The sequence below is a fragment of the Monodon monoceros genome, unplaced genomic scaffold (genome assembly GCF_005190385.1).
Source record: "Monodon monoceros isolate NGI ecotype Baffin Bay Population unplaced genomic scaffold, NGI_Narwhal_1 Super_Scaffold_7, whole genome shotgun sequence".
Lineage (NCBI taxonomy): Eukaryota > Metazoa > Chordata > Mammalia > Artiodactyla > Monodontidae > Monodon > Monodon monoceros.
Window position 1 is genome coordinate 100,161,398 of NW_021703784.1, and position 18,625 is coordinate 100,180,022.

Consider the following 18,625-nt stretch of genomic DNA (forward strand, 5'->3'; position numbering starts at 1 on the left):
GCAGTCCAGCCCCAGCGTTCCCACCCACCGAGAGTAACTTCCAGCATCTGACAATCAGCTCTGTTTAAAGACTAGGGTTGACAAAGGCTTGTTACCTTACAAGGTGGCCCATTCTAATACTGGACATCTCTACAGTCACAAAATGATTCCTTTGGCCCTAACCTACACTGACTTCCAGTTGATCCAATAAACTAATCTGCATTACTGTCAAAAGCCAAAGGGGCAGCTGGGTGAGAAGCATTTACCTACTAAGAGACTGCACTTTGGGGCCAAACTGGGTGAACTGAGGAGACATGATTTCTTGAGGGTCAGCAGGGCTCAGGACATTGAGTCTTGCAAAACCCCATTCTCTAACCTGGCCAGGGGAGTTTAAGGTTTGAAGTCAGGTACAGACCCCACCTACCCAAACTGTTCTGTCAACAACAACCAGGGAGACCCAGGGGAGGTTTCAGGCATTGTTTCCCTGTATCTTGAGGAAAGAGTTTGCTCTCTCGCGCTCTCTCTCTCTCTACTCCACTAAAATTCAGTCAATAACTCTTCATAAATAATTTATTTTCATTAGAAATCTAAGTGCTGCAGATGGAAGACCTAACTGGCTCATAGGGCAGTAAAATTCTCAGACTAGAGCATTTTAGAAAGTTACATTCTTAGTGTTTTAAATTGGGGAAGGACAATCCATTGTAAAGGACAAACCCACAAGAGGACTCAGGGAGTTTGGGGCTCTCATTCCCCAAGACTGGAATGTCATAAGCAGGGAGTGGAGCGGGAAGAGTCGCTGCAAGAGAAACGCTCTTCCCACCGCTGCATTTAGGAGGCTCACTGGCTGCTCCTTCTGAAGAAATACCGAAACGGGAAGAGAGAGCTGCAGGAAGAAGAGCAGAGCAGGTTGAGACTCTAGAGGTCCACTTCCCTTCTCCCAGGTCCCATTAGGGCTCCATTATTAGCTAGGGCATTTTTGCTCTGAGACCACTGAATGGAAATTCAAGTCTGAAACAGCGTTTGAAAAGGTACCCAAGTTAGAGTATACTCGGGAGGTGGAAATAAAGAAGAACAATTGCAATGGTATGGCTGAGCTCTAGATAGAGGAAGCGATTTGCTAACCGTACTCTGCAAAGAGGACTCTGAAGACAGCCTAGATTCAGAGGGGAGAATGGAAACATTCTGGTAATGAGATCATCTGAATAACCCAAGCACGATCAGAATAGTTTCTGTCCAAGCAGCATTTGTGGAATCAGGTCCAATGCTGGGCACATCGGGGTGGGGTAGACTGTGTAAAAATGAACAAGACACAGTCTCTGTTAAATTCAGTTAGGGCCCTAATGCTCACTTCATTTCCATCATTTATCCCGTACAAAATAGAGATTATGCAGGTAATCTTTCTTTTGTATTCTAATTTCCCTGAGAGACTCAGTGGGGCAGGCTCTGGAGCTAGACTGCCCTGGGTCTCAGTTCGATGGCAGGAGAGGTCTATCCTACCTTAGAAACCCAAAGAAGCCACTGGTTCCCAGCTCCGTGCGTCCTTCAGGAGGAGGTGGATCGTTTTGCTGCAATGGTGGGATAACCTTCCCTGCTCGGCCGTCTCCCCACTTAGAATCTGCAAGGAAAACACTCAGGCAGGGAAAAGGTGTCAGTCCTCAGGCTACTTTTATGTGAGCAGAAGGCAGGACACAGAGCCTGAGCCCAGGGCAGCCTCAAACCAGGATTATTCAAAGCCAGGTGAATTGCTTGTTCTGACCTTCCCAATTTCATCTCAGCTCAGTAAGGTGCTATTCTGACCTTGGAGTATTTTCAAAGACCCTGAGATTTTTTAAAAAAATAAATTTATTTATTTAATTTATTTTTGGCTGCGTTGGGTCTTCATTGCTGCGTGGGCTTTTCTCCAGTTGCGGTGTGCAGGCTTCTCTTGTTGTGGAGCACGGGCTCTAGGTGCGTGGGCTTCAGTAGTTGTGGCTCGCGGGCCCTAGAGCACAGGCTTAGTAGTTGTGGTGCACGGGCTTAGGTGCTCCGTGGCATGTGGGATCTTCCTGGACCAGGGCTTGAACCCGTGTCCCCTGCATTGGCAGGCGGATTCTTAACCGCTGCGCCACCAGGGAAGCCCTGCCCCTGAGATTTTTACACTGCTCAAATCCTAGACACCTACCATGGCTGGTGTGTCTGCACATGGAATGACAACTTACTGAAGAACTCACTTGCTCACAGGACTGCATCTGTGATAACTGTATCCATATCGAATCCTCATGCTGAGTGAAAGATCAGCAAGTTGAAAGGGCGATACCTCAACATGCATTCCCAGCCCTTGCCAAGCATCCACCTGCACCTTCAATATTAACACTAGTGCGCCAAAGGGAAGAGGAGGAGAGACAGCTTCCCAGAGATTGTTCTCCAGGATAGAAGAGTGAAACATATCCCTCCCAACTTTTCTGTAAAACTTATCACACAATATGGAAATGTTCTGAAACTGGGAGCATCAGTTTCGCTATCAGAAGCACAAGAAGGACATGCGTTGCCTCCTTCACTCCTTCTGGGAATTGCGGGGGCTTTTATGACTCAAGAGCCTGCCCCCAGACTGGAGGATAGCCAACAAGCACCTCCACGGGAGTGAGGTACATCACCCACTGAGCGTGTCCAGACTCAGAGCTCTGTGCTGCTCTGCTCATCAGACGACTGAAGAGGACAGAATGATTGTTAGAGGAGGATACACAGGAATTTCCCAGAACCTACCCTGGTCCTGAACATCAGTGATATCAAGTGCTGGGGTCTCCTGCCATTCCTGCTGGGTTTTTCTTTCTCTCTTCTGATAAAAAGACCAAGAAAAGTCTTAAACGTTACTCCTTTACAGCTTGGTGGTCTGAATGCTATTTGGTAAGGTGATATCACATCAGTGCTGGGGCCTGCCTTCTGACTGCCCAGGCAGGTTCTATTTTTCCTTCTATAGGACTGTCCTTTTCTCATATCAGCTTCCCAAACACTGTCTCTCTAAAATCATAGTATTTAAGAGCCAAGAACAAACCAAGCTGGGTATACCTTATCGTTCCATGTTTCTGAGTGCCAGCTATTGCCAAGGACAGAATATTGAGGTTTCAGAAATCAGGAGGACCTTTACTTTACCTTGGAGAAAAGTATAATCTATGTGGTAAAACTGACGTATAAACTAAATATTATAAGTCAGTGTGCTAAGAGTACTCCATCAGTCTATATAGAGTGCCGTGGTTACTGAGGAGGACATGAATAGAGTGGGTAGTGGTTAGTCAAGGAAGACTTCACAGGGAAAGTGTTATTTAAATGGGGCCTTGGTGGATGGCATCAAGGGGTCAGAGAGAGCAGGGCATTCCAGAAAGGGACATGATGTACAAGGGCACATTGCCATTAACATGTAAATATGATCAACATGGCTAGAGCCAGGGCAGCAGAAATGTGACTATGGCGTAAGCAATCTTATTATTTCTGTCTACTGCTCTATAGACCTTCCTTTGTACTTTGAAGGGGACATCCTACAACCTGGTTCCAAGCCTATAATATTCTAGGAGACACCCTGGTAGCCAGAAACATGGTTGATATATTTCCTTTGAGAATCTCTGCCAGCTGGCCACTTCCCTCACCCAGGCACAACCTGAGGGCTTGACTGCCCAGCAGGGCTGGGGAGTTCCTTGAGCCATTTTGCTGGTGAAGAATTCTCTCTCTCTCTTTTTGCTTTTGCCATGCCACGTGGCATGCGGGATCTTAGTTCCCCAACAAGGGATTGAACCCATGCCCGCTGAAGTGGAAGCACAGGTTCTCAACCACTAGACGGCCAGGGAAGTCCCGCTGGTGAAGAATTCTATAGCAAGGGTGCATCTAGGAGGCAGAGGCACAGCAATCCCAGGGAAGTTAGGACAGATCCCCCATCCTAAGCATAAGCTGACATTTCTGTTAAGCTATTCCACAAACCCCTCAAATCCCAGACCACATAGGCAACCTAGATCATACCTCCTATAAAAGTGAAAGGTAACTCTGGGGAGGAAGGAGACTATCTCTTATCTCTTCCAGACAGGGCGGAGATGAAATTTAGGGGCCCAGATCTGATTTCTAGCTTGAGGGAATGATTCTCACAAACTTACTATGGTGAGGTATGGAAACTATGGTTTGGGGTTTAAATACCGCTGCATTGGCCCTAATGGAAGCATCATCTACTAAGGTTGGTAGTGGGGACCAGAAGGGCGAAGGCCCTGGGCAGAGGTATAGCCTCTACCTCTGAACCAGGGGAAGTTTCCCTCATAAGGCAGCCTTTGTGCTCTGAAATCTTGATAGAGGTTTCCTCAGGCAAATGTTGTTAAGAGAGGAAAACCATTATAGCCTGAATTAAGACTGAGGGTACCATCTAGGACATCCAACAACACATAATACCCTGAAAACCTGATGCAAGGTTGTCCGCTGTATGTTCAGGGTCAGACCTGCTTAGAAGTGCAGTTCAAGCAGAGGCTTGAAAAAAAAGCTACGTGCATGGCAGTCTGTTTCACTTCTGGTCCATTCATCTGCTCTCTCCCATTTTTTATCTTTTTAAAGTCTGGATATCTAGATCTGGGAGCTAAAGTAACAAAGGGAATGAGTCTGTCCTTCCGTCCCATTCTCCTCAAAACACCTCTTATGAAACAGAGACCTTATTCAGGTATATGTTGTATTCTTCTAAGCTTTCCCTGCACAGGCTCCCTATGTGTACAGATGTGCACAGTCCACACTGACTGTGTTTCTACACCTTAACTTCCCCCAAAGGGAAGAGAAGATATTAGGCATTGGACCATAGGAGTAAATTCAATTCTTCCAGCTCAAGTGACTTACACTAAGAGTCCCTGTGATCACCTTAATTTAGGAGAAGTCTGCTCTCTGGGAACAGGGTCTACAATGGAGACTGCTTGGGCTGTGAGTCAAAATCCATAAACATGCTCCTTTTTTTTTTTTTCCTCAGAGTTTTTTCTAAACCCAGTATCAGGTTGAAAAGGTAATTATGTTGAGTAAGAAACTGTGGGTTCTTAAGGGAGATGATGCGTCAAACTAAGAATAGGATGGTACAAAGGGTAGAGAGTGAGGGAAATGTTCCTTTAATAGTAATTATCTTGGTTGTATAAAGTGTCTTTGTTCTCTAGAGCTTCATGTACTCTTCTTGTACTTTCTAATTTCTTCTTCTTCCCTCTCTAAAGGATGAGGGTATAGAAGAGGGAAACCATCTGCTTTAAATCACTCCATGGGCCAGCTGGCCATGGGCACAACAGGGCTCTGTACCCTGCCCCCGCCCACAGAGGCAGAGGTCTTCATCTTTAAGGGTTCACTCTACTCCAACTAAATGCTAAGCTCCTGGAAAAAAAACTAGGTTTTATATGTTTGGGTGCATCCCAGCACCTAACACAATGCCTTGCTAACAGGAGACAGAATTGTTTAGAAATGAAAATCACTTCACTTTTCTACTTTAAAATGTTTTAGGGAATTCCTGTGATCTTGAAGGTGGCTTTAAAGCCTTTTAGGATCCACCCCATGCTGACCTCTCCAATGACAATTCTCAGCACCGTACTCTAAGCGCCAGGTACACTGGCTTCCAGTCACCAAAAGCACTGTACTCTTTCCTCTTAGCCTTAGTTCTTTGAGCTACTCTGAGCTACGCTGGGAACTCTCTTTCACACCACTTGGTCTGAATGAGGTTCTCCTTTGTGGTCCCTTTGTACCCTGTGCTTCCTTTATTCCTGTACGTAGCACATTTATCAGTAATGCCTACCCAGCTTTACACTTTTGGTATTTTTCGGGGAGACTGTGTGTGATAGCTTTAGTACTTGGCACATAGGAGTCACTCAATAAATGTTTGTGGAATGAATGCATATGTAAACGTTTGTTCGATAACTGATCATGTTATAGATCCTGGGAAAGTGAGGGAGGTGAGTTGGGAATGTTTGGATACCTAAGGTCAGAGCTGCTTTGGAGCGATGGCAGAGAAGTAAGAAAAGTCACAAATAACAGCTATTTCAAGAAAAAGGGCACTATTTTAGAGACTACTATGGAAAAGGAGTCCTGAAATGGAGGAGTAGCAGATGTATGAATATCTAAATGGAGAGCAGACCTCACAAAATGAAATATTATTAGGGCCGGACCATCACTGCTCTAAGTGAAGTTTTCTCTTACCAGTATCCTGTGCTGATATATACCTATTTTATCTGTAAAAACTAGATGTTCCCATACAGATGAACTGGTTTGCTGGGCAGAAATAGAGACACAGATGTAGAGAACAAATGTATGGACACCAAGGGGGGAAAGTGGTGGTGGGGGGTTGGTGGGATGAACTGGGAGATTGGGATTGGCATATATACACTAATATGTATAAAATAGATAACTAATAAGAACCTGCTGTATAAAAAATAAATAAAATAAAATTCAAAATTTCAAAAAAAAAAAAACAAAATAAAAAAACTAGATGTACCCAGACTCAGAGTCTAGTGCAGATGAGAGCAAAAAGTTTTCTAAAAAAAATTCTAAACTGGATCCTACCTCAATTCAACAGATCTATTTTCTTTTTCAACTGCAGAGTATAAGAAAGCATCTTTTTAAGCTAAGAGAAGACCTTTTAGCAAAAGCATTCATCACTGTGTGTATTATGCAGCTACATTTAGGACAGGTCGTGGTGAGGGTGGAATGGCTGAAAGTTGTTCTGCAGATGGTGAAAGGTGAGAACGAGTGAATTCAGCCTGTACTAAGGATCAAGATGCGCTGGTAACAGGAATCCTGACTTGTAATTGAGCAGAAATAGCTACGAGTCTCGAAGTCTCCATTTTGGTGCTTACCCTCCTGGTTTCCATAGGGGCCTTCTTTTTGCTGAGCCCTTGGCTGCAAGTCCCCTTCTTGGGCCTGAGGTGGGAGAAAAAAGCCCAGGAAGTGTTACTGGCAGCAGCAACATCACCACATTCAAGCAAATGTGGCCCAAATGAATATTTCAGCAGGTTGGCTATTTTTATGCCACTCCTGGCCTGCAGAATAAATAGTGTGGCCAAACTCTCTTTGGGTGCTGCTTTAATTCACAGTAGAATCACAATTTGAGACATTTTGGGATCTAGGGGTTGAGAAAGGGAAAATGTGATTGACAGCAGGTATCAGATTTTGAAATACTTGGTTGTGCATCAAAAAACAGAGAAAGGGAAGATGTGAGGCCTCATCTCCATGGATAATTCAGTCAAATGGAATTGACCAAAGCTTCATACCTCCAAGTATCCTCACATCCCACCTGGCTGGGAAAGGAATTTCCTAACTCTTCACCGATGTGTGCATTTGGAGGGTGTAGGGGTCAGCTCCTTCATGGCCTACCCTCACTGCTCCTGTATGTCTTGGGGCCCACACAGTACCAGGAAAAGAACAGCTGCTTTCTGTGAACCTGGGCTGAAAGCACTTTGGGCTGGGAGCAAACCACACCTTGGATTATTCCAGCATCTCTCTCTGGGTGCTAACATGAACAACTGAATTGTCTTACTGACTCATTCTGTCCCTGACAGAGAATCAAAAGAAGAAAATAAGCCTCTACAACAGCAACTTCAACATGTTAAGGGTTGTGCTCAACACTCCCCCTAATTCGCAGCACCTCACCCAGTAATTGATGCATATCCTGTTGCAGACATTTATGTTGCAGCCTGTACTACCTCTTAAGGTAGAGTTCCAAAAGCTTACTGCTAACTGGGTAAAATAAGATTATATTTTATTCACTCTCACTCTTTTGAGAAACCCTCTAAAGAGGGTTTCTCTATGTTCTTGGATAATATTTTGGGACTTCATATCTTGTGCCTTCTGTGTTTTCCTATAGTACGACCATAGTAAGTACTCACTGAATATTTGTTGGATTCAATTGTACAGATATGTTTACATTTCCTCTCAGTCTTCATCTTTTTTTTCTGGCCGTGCCATGCGGCTTGTGGGATCTTAGTTCCCCAACCAGGGATCGAACCCATGCCCCCTGCAGTGGAAGTGCAGTCTTAATCACTGGACTGCTAGGAAATTCCCTCAGTCTTCATCTTGATGAACAAAACGATTCTATTTTGCTGAGGAAGGGACCGTGTTCTAATTACACTGCAAACATCAACTTGCTTCCTTCTCTTAGTCCACCCACTAGAATAGGCAGGTATGAATGAAGCCCTGAGACAGAGAGTGACACGCCCAAGGACAAGATCAACCAGCAGCAACAGCTGGCAAAGCCTAACTAGGATGCAGGATTTAGCCCCTCTGTCAAAACCACTGACCTGTCCAGCCCTGGCCTGGCTGGGGAGCTGGGCACTTCTGCGTGTTTTCGTTTCCTCATCATGGCTCCTGCTGCTTTCCTCTCTGCCAGGACCTATAGAGAGGAACCACATTTCCTGTGACTCTTCCTTTTCCAGAGTTGCTCACATGAGGGCACAGTGAAGAGAACTCCCCATCTTTAAATTGCCAAAGGCAACTTTTAGCACCAGCTTTGCAAGTAAGGATAGACATAGTCTCAGAAATCTAGCCAAGGGGAAAAAGAATGTCTCACGTATACAATTCTGACTGGACTTGGGCAACAACCAAGGGGCATAAAAGACGAGACAAGAGCAGGACTTTTGGGACAACAGAAGGCAATAAGGCCATTTTCATTTCTTACAGAAAAGGCAAACTTACCAACCCAAGAGGACTGCTGTTTATTGGTTTTCCTGCAACAGAAAATTTGAATGTCATAATGGATCAAGACTTTCTGACTATCATTGACATTTTAGAACTGGTCCTAGACAAAACTTTGGTGCGTACCCTTTTCCCTACCGCCCGGTACCACTTTTCCTACAAATACTGTGTCCTCAAACTTTCTTCCTCCCTTATGTTAGAACTACTGCCATCTACAAGCTAAAAATAGTTTGATTCGTACTATATTCTAACTATATGTCACTTAAAAGGGGATGATCCCTATTATGAAAGAAAAAAAGTGGAACTTTCAGCAGCAGTGGCAAATGAATTGAGGAGATCTTTTGAGGTAAGGCCTTTGTACCTTTTTTCAAATCAAAGTGGCAGGTGTCTCCTTATCCCTCTATTTGTAAAAATAGCGGTGGCCCCCAGAGATTAAAAATTGGGAGATATCTTTAAGATACTACTAAGGTGAAAGTCATTAAATACTCTAAAATGGAGGAATTATTTATATAATAAGTATCTTTCATTGAGTGATTATTCTAAGTCACACTGCACTTTCCATCTTCCGGTATTTATACATTTAATCTTTTTAACAACTCAGTGAGATAGGTACTATTATTATTTTTCACCATTTCACAAAGGTGGCATAGAATGAGTAATTTATCTAAGGTCACAGAGCTATTAAGTGGCAAAGTCACCAAGATTTGAAGCAGGCAGTCTAGTTTGGACACATGCTCCTGACTTCTGCACTGTCAGTGTTGGCGCCCAATCTGGCTGACTGTTTCACCATATTCAGCTTGCACTGCTAACCCATGGATGTTCAACCTTCCCTTTTTTCTTCACCACCACCTACACTTCTATCATTCTACTTACCAGTTGACAGGTTTTCATGAAACCATTTCATCTCCACGTACAGAGTGAAAACAAATGGATAAGGGACCAAGACAATCTCTCCTTGTTTGAATTTCAGGTGGGACACTCTCTCCCATTTGCTTTTATCTGGGAAATGTGCTAAGGAGTAAGGAAAGAAGCCAGTACGAATCCCTGAGTACTATTTTAGGGAAAAGACTCCCTCTGGTTTCCCTGACCTACCCTCCAAACTGCCTATGGGTTTGCTGCTTCCATTTGAATATACAGTGTGAATTGTAGTTCATTTCCACCCAGTAAAGAAAGGATACAGGGAAATACAATGAAGTGTTCTGTAGCAAACGGCTGCAGATTATCCAGGTTTCCCAAGACCACACGAATAGAATCCTGAAAAAAAAAAATTTGAAATGACTTTAATCTAATCTCAGCCAATCTATCGATTTATCCTTATCACTGCTCTTCACATACTCTATACACTTTTAAAGTTGAACTACTTGCTGTTCCCTGAATATGCCTTCTGCTTCTCTATTTCTATGCTCTTGCCTGAAATACCCTTTCAACCCATCAGTATATGACCAAATTCGACCTATCCTTTTATGATACAGTTCAAAAGCCACCTCCTCCAGAAAGTTTTCCCTGATTTCCCGAGTTTTATTAACTATTAGTCTCAAATTTCACAGTAGTTAGCCTTGGGCTTTTACTATATTCCATGTACTTTTTTTTTTTTTTTTTCTGTCATGCCCCATGGCTTGCAGGACCTTAGTTCCCTGATTAGGGAGTGAACCCTGGCCCCGGCAGTGAACGGGCTGAGTCCTAGCCACTGGACTGCCAGGGAATTCCCTCCATGTACATATTTTTATTTTCCTTACTGAGAAATCTTCTTGAAGTAGAATATACACCTGATTTATCTTAGCATCCCTCCTATGGTGTCTACCATTAGTGGATGAAGCATAACAGGTCCTCAACAAACATATACTGGATTAGTGAATAATACTGGTATTTATTTACATATACTTATTTTGCTTTTGCTTAAGTCAAATCTTTTCTTCTACTCTCTTTAAATCTGAATTGATTAGTCTCTAATTAACCTATGCTTATTAGTATACACTAGTTAAACAATTGGTATCAATGAAAAGACTACTAAATTTCTATGGGGAAAAAAATCTGAATTTCAGTCTCAGTTTGTTTTTTTTTGTGCGGTACGCGGGCCTCTCACTGTTGTGGCCTCTCCCGTTGCGGAGCACAGGCTCTGGACACGCAGGCTCAGCGGCCACGGCTCACGGGCCCAGCCGCTCCGCGGCATGTGGGATCCTCCCGGACCAGGGCACGAACATGTGTCCCCTGCATCGGCAGGTGGACTCTCAACCACTGCGCCACCAGGGAAGTCCTCAGTCTCAGTTTTGTCATTTCATCTCTCTAAGCCTCATTTTCCTCATATTTGGGCTCACAGAAAACGGAAACTGTGTCATGTCCATCTTTGTATGATCTCTATTAGCACAGTATCTAGCTTATAATTTTAATAGCTAGTATTTATTGAGTAATCATTATGGCAAATATTTTTGTTTTTATACACATTAATGAATTTAACAGTCATAAAACCCTATAAGATAAACACTCCTATTATCCCCATTTTACCCATGAGGAAACTAAGACAAAGAGGTAAAATGACTCATGGAAGGCTACACAGGTAGTAATGATGGAGTTAAGATATGAACCCAGGCAGTGGGGCTCCAGAGCTTACACTCCTAACCATTAGACTAAACTGCCTATCAATAAATGTTTTCGAAATGAGTGAAAAAGGATGATAACATCTGCCTCAGAACTAATGAGAGTAAGAAAAAGAACATATAAAAAGCATTTCAAAAACTTTAAATATGATTATAAATGGATATAAGTGCTCTCTAGCTACTCTTAGTTGAACTACTGTGTGGCAGGCATTGCATACATCTATTTCTAATCCTCACCACAACCTTGAAAACTGATATTATTTATCAATATCACTGACAGGTAAGGAAACAGACTCAGAGAAGGCAGACAGATTTCCCAGAGTCACACTGTGAAGGCAGAACTAGAGTCCAAATCCAGGTTTCACTGGCCCTAAAGACTAAGCTCTCTCCATTCTACTATGCTGCCTTGAGCTTTTCTCTGCCCATATTAAGTGAAGCAAAATGAAGTAAATTCTGCTCTACTCATGATTAAAATAAGCAGAAAACTGTCATGGTCCTATATTAAAATAATTGTTATTTATACTGATGCCTCTGAAGTCCTCAAAGATCCTAATGTATCTTAAAACACACAGCTGAAGAGCCACAGGTACCTTTAAGACTTTGGTTTCACAGAGTTTTCACATTCAAATTCCGTGAAATGTGGCAACATATGTCTTCATAAATCACAACAGTCATAGATCACTCAGTTGTGAAGTTAGAAGAGAATACGCTAGTTTAAAACTCTCATTTTATGAATGAGGCGATTAAGACCCAGAGAGATAAATGATTTGCCAAGGCTCACACAGCTAATTAGTGGTTCAGCCAGGACTGGAATCCAGGGCCATCCCCCAGAACTCTAATTTCTTTTCCAATGCTTTCACCAATCTGCGAATTTGCCCACCTTCTCTGTCTTCTTGTGGGAGAATCTAAAGCTAGAGGAGCTGGGTAGCAAAGGAATGAAAATGAAGTGGGAATAAGGCAATTGCAAATGTTTCCAATTAAAATGAAGACACAGCAGCCTTGTCTGTGTATTTACAGTTGAGTTTCCTGAACGTCAAGTACCGGGCAGTGGTTGGGATGGTGAGGTTTCCCAGAGCCCTGGAAGGCTGCAGTCCTCCGGAAGCTTTCTCTGTGCCAGCTGCCACAAAAGAGAGCTCCCCATGGCTGGAAACTCTAGTGGAAACAAAATAACTCTTAGCCTCAAAGGTGCTGACATTTCAACTAGGAGAATTGAGAAAGAGTATAGGCTTTAATTTCCCTGAGAAGACAGTAAAGTTTCTTTGCAGAGGAAATGTGGCAGGGAGAAGCCAAGTAATCAAGTGGACGTCGTGACCCAGTTTGCAGGAAATAGCTAAAATCTGAATATGGACTCATCCTCAGTTCAAAGAATAACATTCCCAGAGCTTGTCTGCTTCTCTCCCTACCTCTAGCTCCTGGACGATGACTTCCTTGTTTTCTACCTCTTCCCCTCTAGAAGGTAAACAGACAAGAGAGAAGTAAGCCAAGAAGGAAAGCTCTGGAGACAACAGACTCTAGTAGAGCAAAAATGAAACTTCCATTGAGCTAAGGAAACATAACTAAATAACAATTGTGTGTGCTGACCCAGTGCTCAAGGGAAGAAGTGATCACCTAGGTGGTGTGGTCTGAGAATTGGTACAAGGCTGTACCAAAATATCTTCTCCATTAACCCGCCAAGACCTGAAACTTCCACTGTGAAAGTTAATAATTTGTTAGACCCGTTGTACAAGTGCAGTCTGTGGACCTCCAGGGGTCCTCAAGACCCTTTCAAGGAGTCTCCAAGGGCAAAACTAGTTTCATAATAATATTAAGATGTTATTTGCCTTTTTCACTATGTTAACATTTATAATCTGTAGTGCACAATCAATGGTGGGCAAAACTGCTGGTGCCTTGGCACAAATCTAGCCAGTTGCCACTGAACTGTACTAGCAGTTGTAGTCATCTTTACCACCACACAGGAAAAAAAATCCAGTTTCATTTAATATCCTAGAGGAAGCAGTGAAAAATTAATAACTTTATAAATCTCAACCCTTGAATGCATGTCTTTTTAATATTAGGTGATAAAACAGGAAGTAGCAGAAAGCATTTCTGCTGCGTACCAGAAGATGATGGCTGTCTTGAGAAAAAGCACCTGTACAACGGTTTAAGTTGCAAACTGAACCACTTGCTTTTTCATATTTTACTTGAGTGATCAGCTGACAGATAAACTATGATTGTTATTCAGACTTGGGAATGTGACAGACATTTTCTCAAAAATGAACAGTGAGCTTATCAATTTAAGGAAAACAACTGACAGTATTTGTTGTCAAGGATAAATTTTGGGATTTCAAGCAAAATTTTGAATTTTGGAAAACTTCTATCCACCACTGTGGGGTTGACAGCTTCCAAATACTTAGACATTTTTCTGACAAGTTTGGTAGTGATATTAGCAAATATGATTTTTTGATATTATATAATGAAATGTGTTGACATTTGAACAATCTGCATAAGCCAGTGAACCAATATTTTCCAAATGACCAACGAAACACTTCAGGTTACAAAATCAGATGGCCTCGCTGCGCAGCTTGTGGGATCTTAGTTCCCTGACCAGGGATTAGACCCGGCCCTGGCAGGAAAGTGCTGAGTCCTATCCACTCAGGGAATTCCCACAGATACATTTTTATTTAGGTCTCCTTTAATTTCACTCAGAAATATATTTTTTTGGTAGTTTTCAGTGTGCAAGTCTTGCACCTCATGGGTTAAATTTATTGCTAAGTATTTTTTCTTTTTGATATTATTGTAAACAAAATTGTTTTCATAATTTTCTTTGCAGAGTGTTCGTTGCTAGTATATATAAGTCAACTGATGTTGATTTAGTATCCTGTAACTTTGCTGAATTCATTGATAAGGTCTAACAACTTTCTGTTAGTTTGTGTGGATTCTTTAGGTTTTTCCACATATAAGATCATGTCGGGAATTCCCTGGCGGTCCAGTGGTTAGGACTCTGTGCTTTCACTGCTGAGGGCGTGGGTTCAATCTCTAGTCAGGGAACTAAGATCCCGCAAAGCCACGTAGCACAGCCAAAAAAGAAAAAAAAAAAAAAAAAGTCCATGTCATCTGCAAATAGAGAAGTTTCACTTCTTCCTTTCCAATTTGTATGCATTTTATTTCTTTTTCCTGACTAATTGCTCTGGGTAGAACTCCAGTACTATGTTGAGTAGAAGTGATGAAAGTGAGCACCCTTATCTTGTTCCCGATCTTAAGGGAAAAGTTTAAGTTTTTCACCACTGAGCATGATGTTAGCTGTGGGTTTTTCATATATGGCCTTTATGTTGGGGAAGTTCCCGTCTATTCCTAGTTTGAGTATTTTTTGCTGGATTTGGTCAAATGCCTTTTCTGCGTCAATTGAGATGATCATGTGTTTTTTTTTCTCTTTTTTTCTAATAATGTGGTGTATTATGTTGATTGATTTTTGTATGTTGAACTATCCTTGCATTCCTGGGGTAAGCCCTGGGAATATAAACAATGTCAATCTTCTCATTAATTTTTCAAAAATATAGTTATTTTAATAAAATGTTATATTATTTTTAAATTAATAAGTAATGATTTTAGTTTTTCTGTTTCAATTTTATATGATGAATATTGACAGGTATAACCCTCTTAATCAAAAACTCTTTGGGATCCTCAATTTTAAGAGTGCAAAGGGGTCCTGAGATAAAAAAATTTGAGAACCACCGCCCCAAAGGTATGCCATTGTTAATTTAAAAACTTATATGAATAATAAATATATAGAACACAAAATACCTGGGAAAGAGTCCTACAAGGTGCTGCTTCAGCCAGTCTCCTGGACTGGGTGAAGGCAGAGAAGGAATGACCTGTGGGAAGGTACTAACCTGTGTTCGCAAAGACTACCCTCCTGGTTTTAAAATTACCTGATGTTGTTGCCATATCTAATTTTGAATTTATACACATTGGATCCTGCATGAAGAAACCTCGTCTCCGGAAATGGGTAGGTGAAAGGTTTTAAACTCATTGCTTCCAAACAATAACCTAAAGAAAATAGAAATATTAGAGAATTATTAAAAAGCTAAATATGGTTCCTTATGTACAGGAAAGAGAGTCTGCCTAATCTGTAGCATCTCTTCATCAGTATAATGTCCAATTCTCAGTGACACTGCCTATGTCCCAGGCTCAGTTCTGATATTAATTACCTGGACCATTTCCCCACCTGCATGGGGAGGATACATGATATTCTGGGACAATCTCTATACTTGAAGTCAAAAGACCTGAGTTGAAGTTGTGCTGTCTACCTTATGACCTTGTGCAAATTACTTCTCTTCCATGAGACTAATGATACTAACATCTGATGACTAACAAGGTTTTTGTTAGGATTAAATCTATCTCCCAAATATCTCTTGAATCTGTTCTTGTTCCTTGACCCCACTTTTCCTGGAACCTATGTCAAGGTGAAGAGGGCTCAAATCAAATAATGAAACAGGATGCACCAATAAGAGGCACAATTGGGAACACCTCTGCTATTAATTTTAGATGAAGTTTAGGAATTAGCACACCTCCCTGCTACAGCCAATGCAGTAAATAAGGATGTACACTAATGCTTTCCAGTGTTGCCAAGGAATGCCTTATCTTCCCTACCTCTCAACTACTCTTCTTCCTCACCACTTATGAGAGTGCCCTGTGCCATAAGAGTGCCCACTCTTCTCCTAGCACTTACTAGTTTTACTTTTCCTATTCCAGAATCTCTGCTCACTTAAGGTCCTCTCTGCTGGAAACTCAGGAGAGGAAGAAATGGAAAAAGAAGTACAGCATGTCTCTTCTACTCCAAGAGAGCATTTGATATGCACTCAGAAGTAAGAATCAAGCACACTGTGATTTTCTAAGTCACTAGGACTTTTCTAAGCCTCTTTTTATTTGTATAGATAATAAACCCTGTACTTTCTGTCTCTTCATATGGAAGTTTAAATAATAAACAATGAGAGTAAAATGTCCAGACTTCCTAGGATCAAATCTACCTATATACAATGCAAGGTATTGATTTCAGAGGCAGCTGAGATGGGGTAGATAGAACAGGCATAAAGTAAGAATAATTTGTGTTTTAATTTCAGCTCCATTGTCCCTACCTAGTTTCTCTGGGCCTTGGTTTTCTTGTTGATATTTATACAATAATAACAACTTATTTATACAACAACTAACAACAACAACAACTAACAACAACAACAACTTTTTGTAATACCCTATTCTAAGTGCCTTATAAATATATCTCACTTAATCCTCACAAAAAGCCTATGAAATAAGTAGTCTAAATTTGATAGATTAGGAAATTGAGGCACTGAGAGATCAAGTTTCCCATGGCTATGAATGTTGGAATTGGGATTCAAACTGAGGCAGTGTAAATCCAGACTCGATGGTCTTAAATCACTTTTCCTGGGGTTATTAGGAAGAAAAAAATGAGATAATGAATATAAAATCATTTTGTAAGTACTACAATATTATACACACATAAAGGACTATTTTCATTATTCTTTCCTTCATATTACCTTGATTCCATGTCTACTCAGAAGGGAGAACTCTAGTATAGTAGAATCAGAAGACCTATGTGCCCAAAGAAGAAATTTCCCACAATTTCCAAAGCTTAAGTCTGGGGCTGCCAGTAAAGAGATATCCCAGTGTCTGATCTTGGCTGCTTGGGATTAGAATCACAGGAGGCTGGAGCCAGAGCCTGAGACTATTTAGACTAGAACTACAGTCAAAGTGAAAAGAAATAGTTGGTGCCAACTGCAAAGTTACCAGAGAGGAAATACCGTTCATATCCTGAGAAAAACTTGCAGATTCCCCATGTCCTAGGCATGGCAGGAACCTATGCCAGATTTGATGGTGTTTTTGGTCCTAGATGACTTTACTAAGTAAGCAGGGAGTCCATTTGGTAAAACTTAGGGTGCTGTCACAAAAATTGAGCCCTTAATTATTCAGAGGGTTCTTCAAAAATGCAGTCACCCTTCCCCACAGACTGAGGACTGGGGGCATCAGAGCAAAGGAAATGAAGAACATTTGCTGGAAATGACGATCCAGAGAGGAAACTTCATGTGCTGTGCCACAGCTGGATGGCTGAAAGAAGTAAAAACAACCCTCTTCTAGCTGGGGCCTGCTCCTGTTAATTGCTGGCTGCCTGCTTCAGAAACAAACACTACACACTAATTACCCTATTTGAAAATAAAGATTAGACAGCACAATCCCAAACAACCACATAGTAGTAGTGGTTCAAAGATTTCACAAGGTTATTTTCCAACACAGTACTGCAGTCATGGTGACACCGTCCCAGGGACTATCAAGTTGATGAGATCTTGCAGATGAAGGGTTAGACTCTCAACCAATTTTAGGTGATCATAAAACATGATGCCTTTAAGACAAAAGAAGAGAAGTTACAGGCAATATGGTATAGTGGGAAAGACACAGGATTTGGAATTGGAGGACCAAGGCTTGAGTCTTAGCTCTGTGTCTTATCAGTCATTAGACCCTGATCAAGTCACTTAGCCTTTTCATTTCTCAGTTTCTACATCTATAAATAGGGATTACACCTACCCCTGGAATTGTCGTGAGGATTAAATGAGATAAAGCTGTAAAAAGCACTTCGTAAACTCTGGATTATTATATTAACATTAGCCATTTTGATAGATTTGAAGTGTTTCTGAATGCTTTACTAGAAAAGCAAATTCAAGAGAAGAAAACTGATTAGCTTTAATAGCAGTACAAAATCTGACAAATCTCAATTAAGAATCTTTCCTTGAAAATCCCCAGTAATAGATTTAAATGACACATAGGCACTGATGTTAGAAAGGGAAAGATTTTTCAAGGTTTTAGTAATTTGTCTCATGGAAAGAAACATCTGGGTCAATGCACGGAACCTGAAGCGAGGCTGAATGTGATATGAGGATAGTGATATTGACTACTGAAGCTGAAGGAGAAGATCATACAGAAGTACTGTCACTAAATATATCTGGTGATATTTGATGGGAAAACCCTCCACAGTGTTAACAAATAAAAGAGCTTTCATAAGCATTTAATAAAAATATATTTACTGAGCAAATCTAACATGTCAGGCTCTCTGACCACTAATGAGTGTGGGCAAAAAAACAGGGAAATCCCACTGATGCTATGAATCCAACACCCAAGTTTTAGAACTGAGTTTGAGGACAGACGCTCAGCTCCTCCTTCTACCTTCAAAAGTCCCTGGCTAGTTTCAGAGGTCTGTCAGTCTGTCTGCCTTTGCTGAAGTAGATCCAGACTCTCTGAAAATCTACATTCCTAGTGAGATTCACGCTTGCCTATGGCTGGAAATGCCTTTCATTTTAGAGGGGACGTAAAGGAAGTGAATTCATCAAAGAAGGAAATGACTCCTATAGGTC

At 41.6% G+C, this 18,625-nt stretch overlaps 1 protein-coding gene across 2 annotated transcripts; it reads right to left on the minus strand.

The window, feature by feature from the left end:
• Window positions 1-706: 706 nt before the first annotated feature.
• MAJIN (membrane anchored junction protein) lies at window positions 707-17,051 on the minus strand. 2 transcript variants are annotated; one of them, XM_029209616.1, is made up of 8 exons: window positions 17,024-17,051; window positions 15,137-15,254; window positions 12,632-12,677; window positions 8,241-8,332; window positions 6,801-6,864; window positions 2,722-2,794; window positions 1,477-1,594; window positions 707-862 (listed from the first exon to the last, which is right to left on the minus strand). In XM_029209616.1, the coding sequence occupies exons 1-8, from the start codon at window positions 17,028-17,030 to the stop codon at window positions 817-819; spliced, it is 564 nt and encodes a 187-aa protein (XP_029065449.1). In that variant the 5' UTR covers window positions 17,031-17,051; the 3' UTR covers window positions 707-816. The 2 variants fall into 2 exon arrangements, 1 of the variants encoding a protein (XP_029065449.1); XR_003791579.1 differs by lacking the exons at window positions 707-862; window positions 1,477-1,594; window positions 2,722-2,794; window positions 17,024-17,051 and adding exons at window positions 8,635-8,666; window positions 9,727-9,888 and having other exon boundaries at window positions 6,652-6,864; window positions 15,137-15,256.
• Between the last annotated feature and the right edge of the window lie 1,574 nt (window positions 17,052-18,625).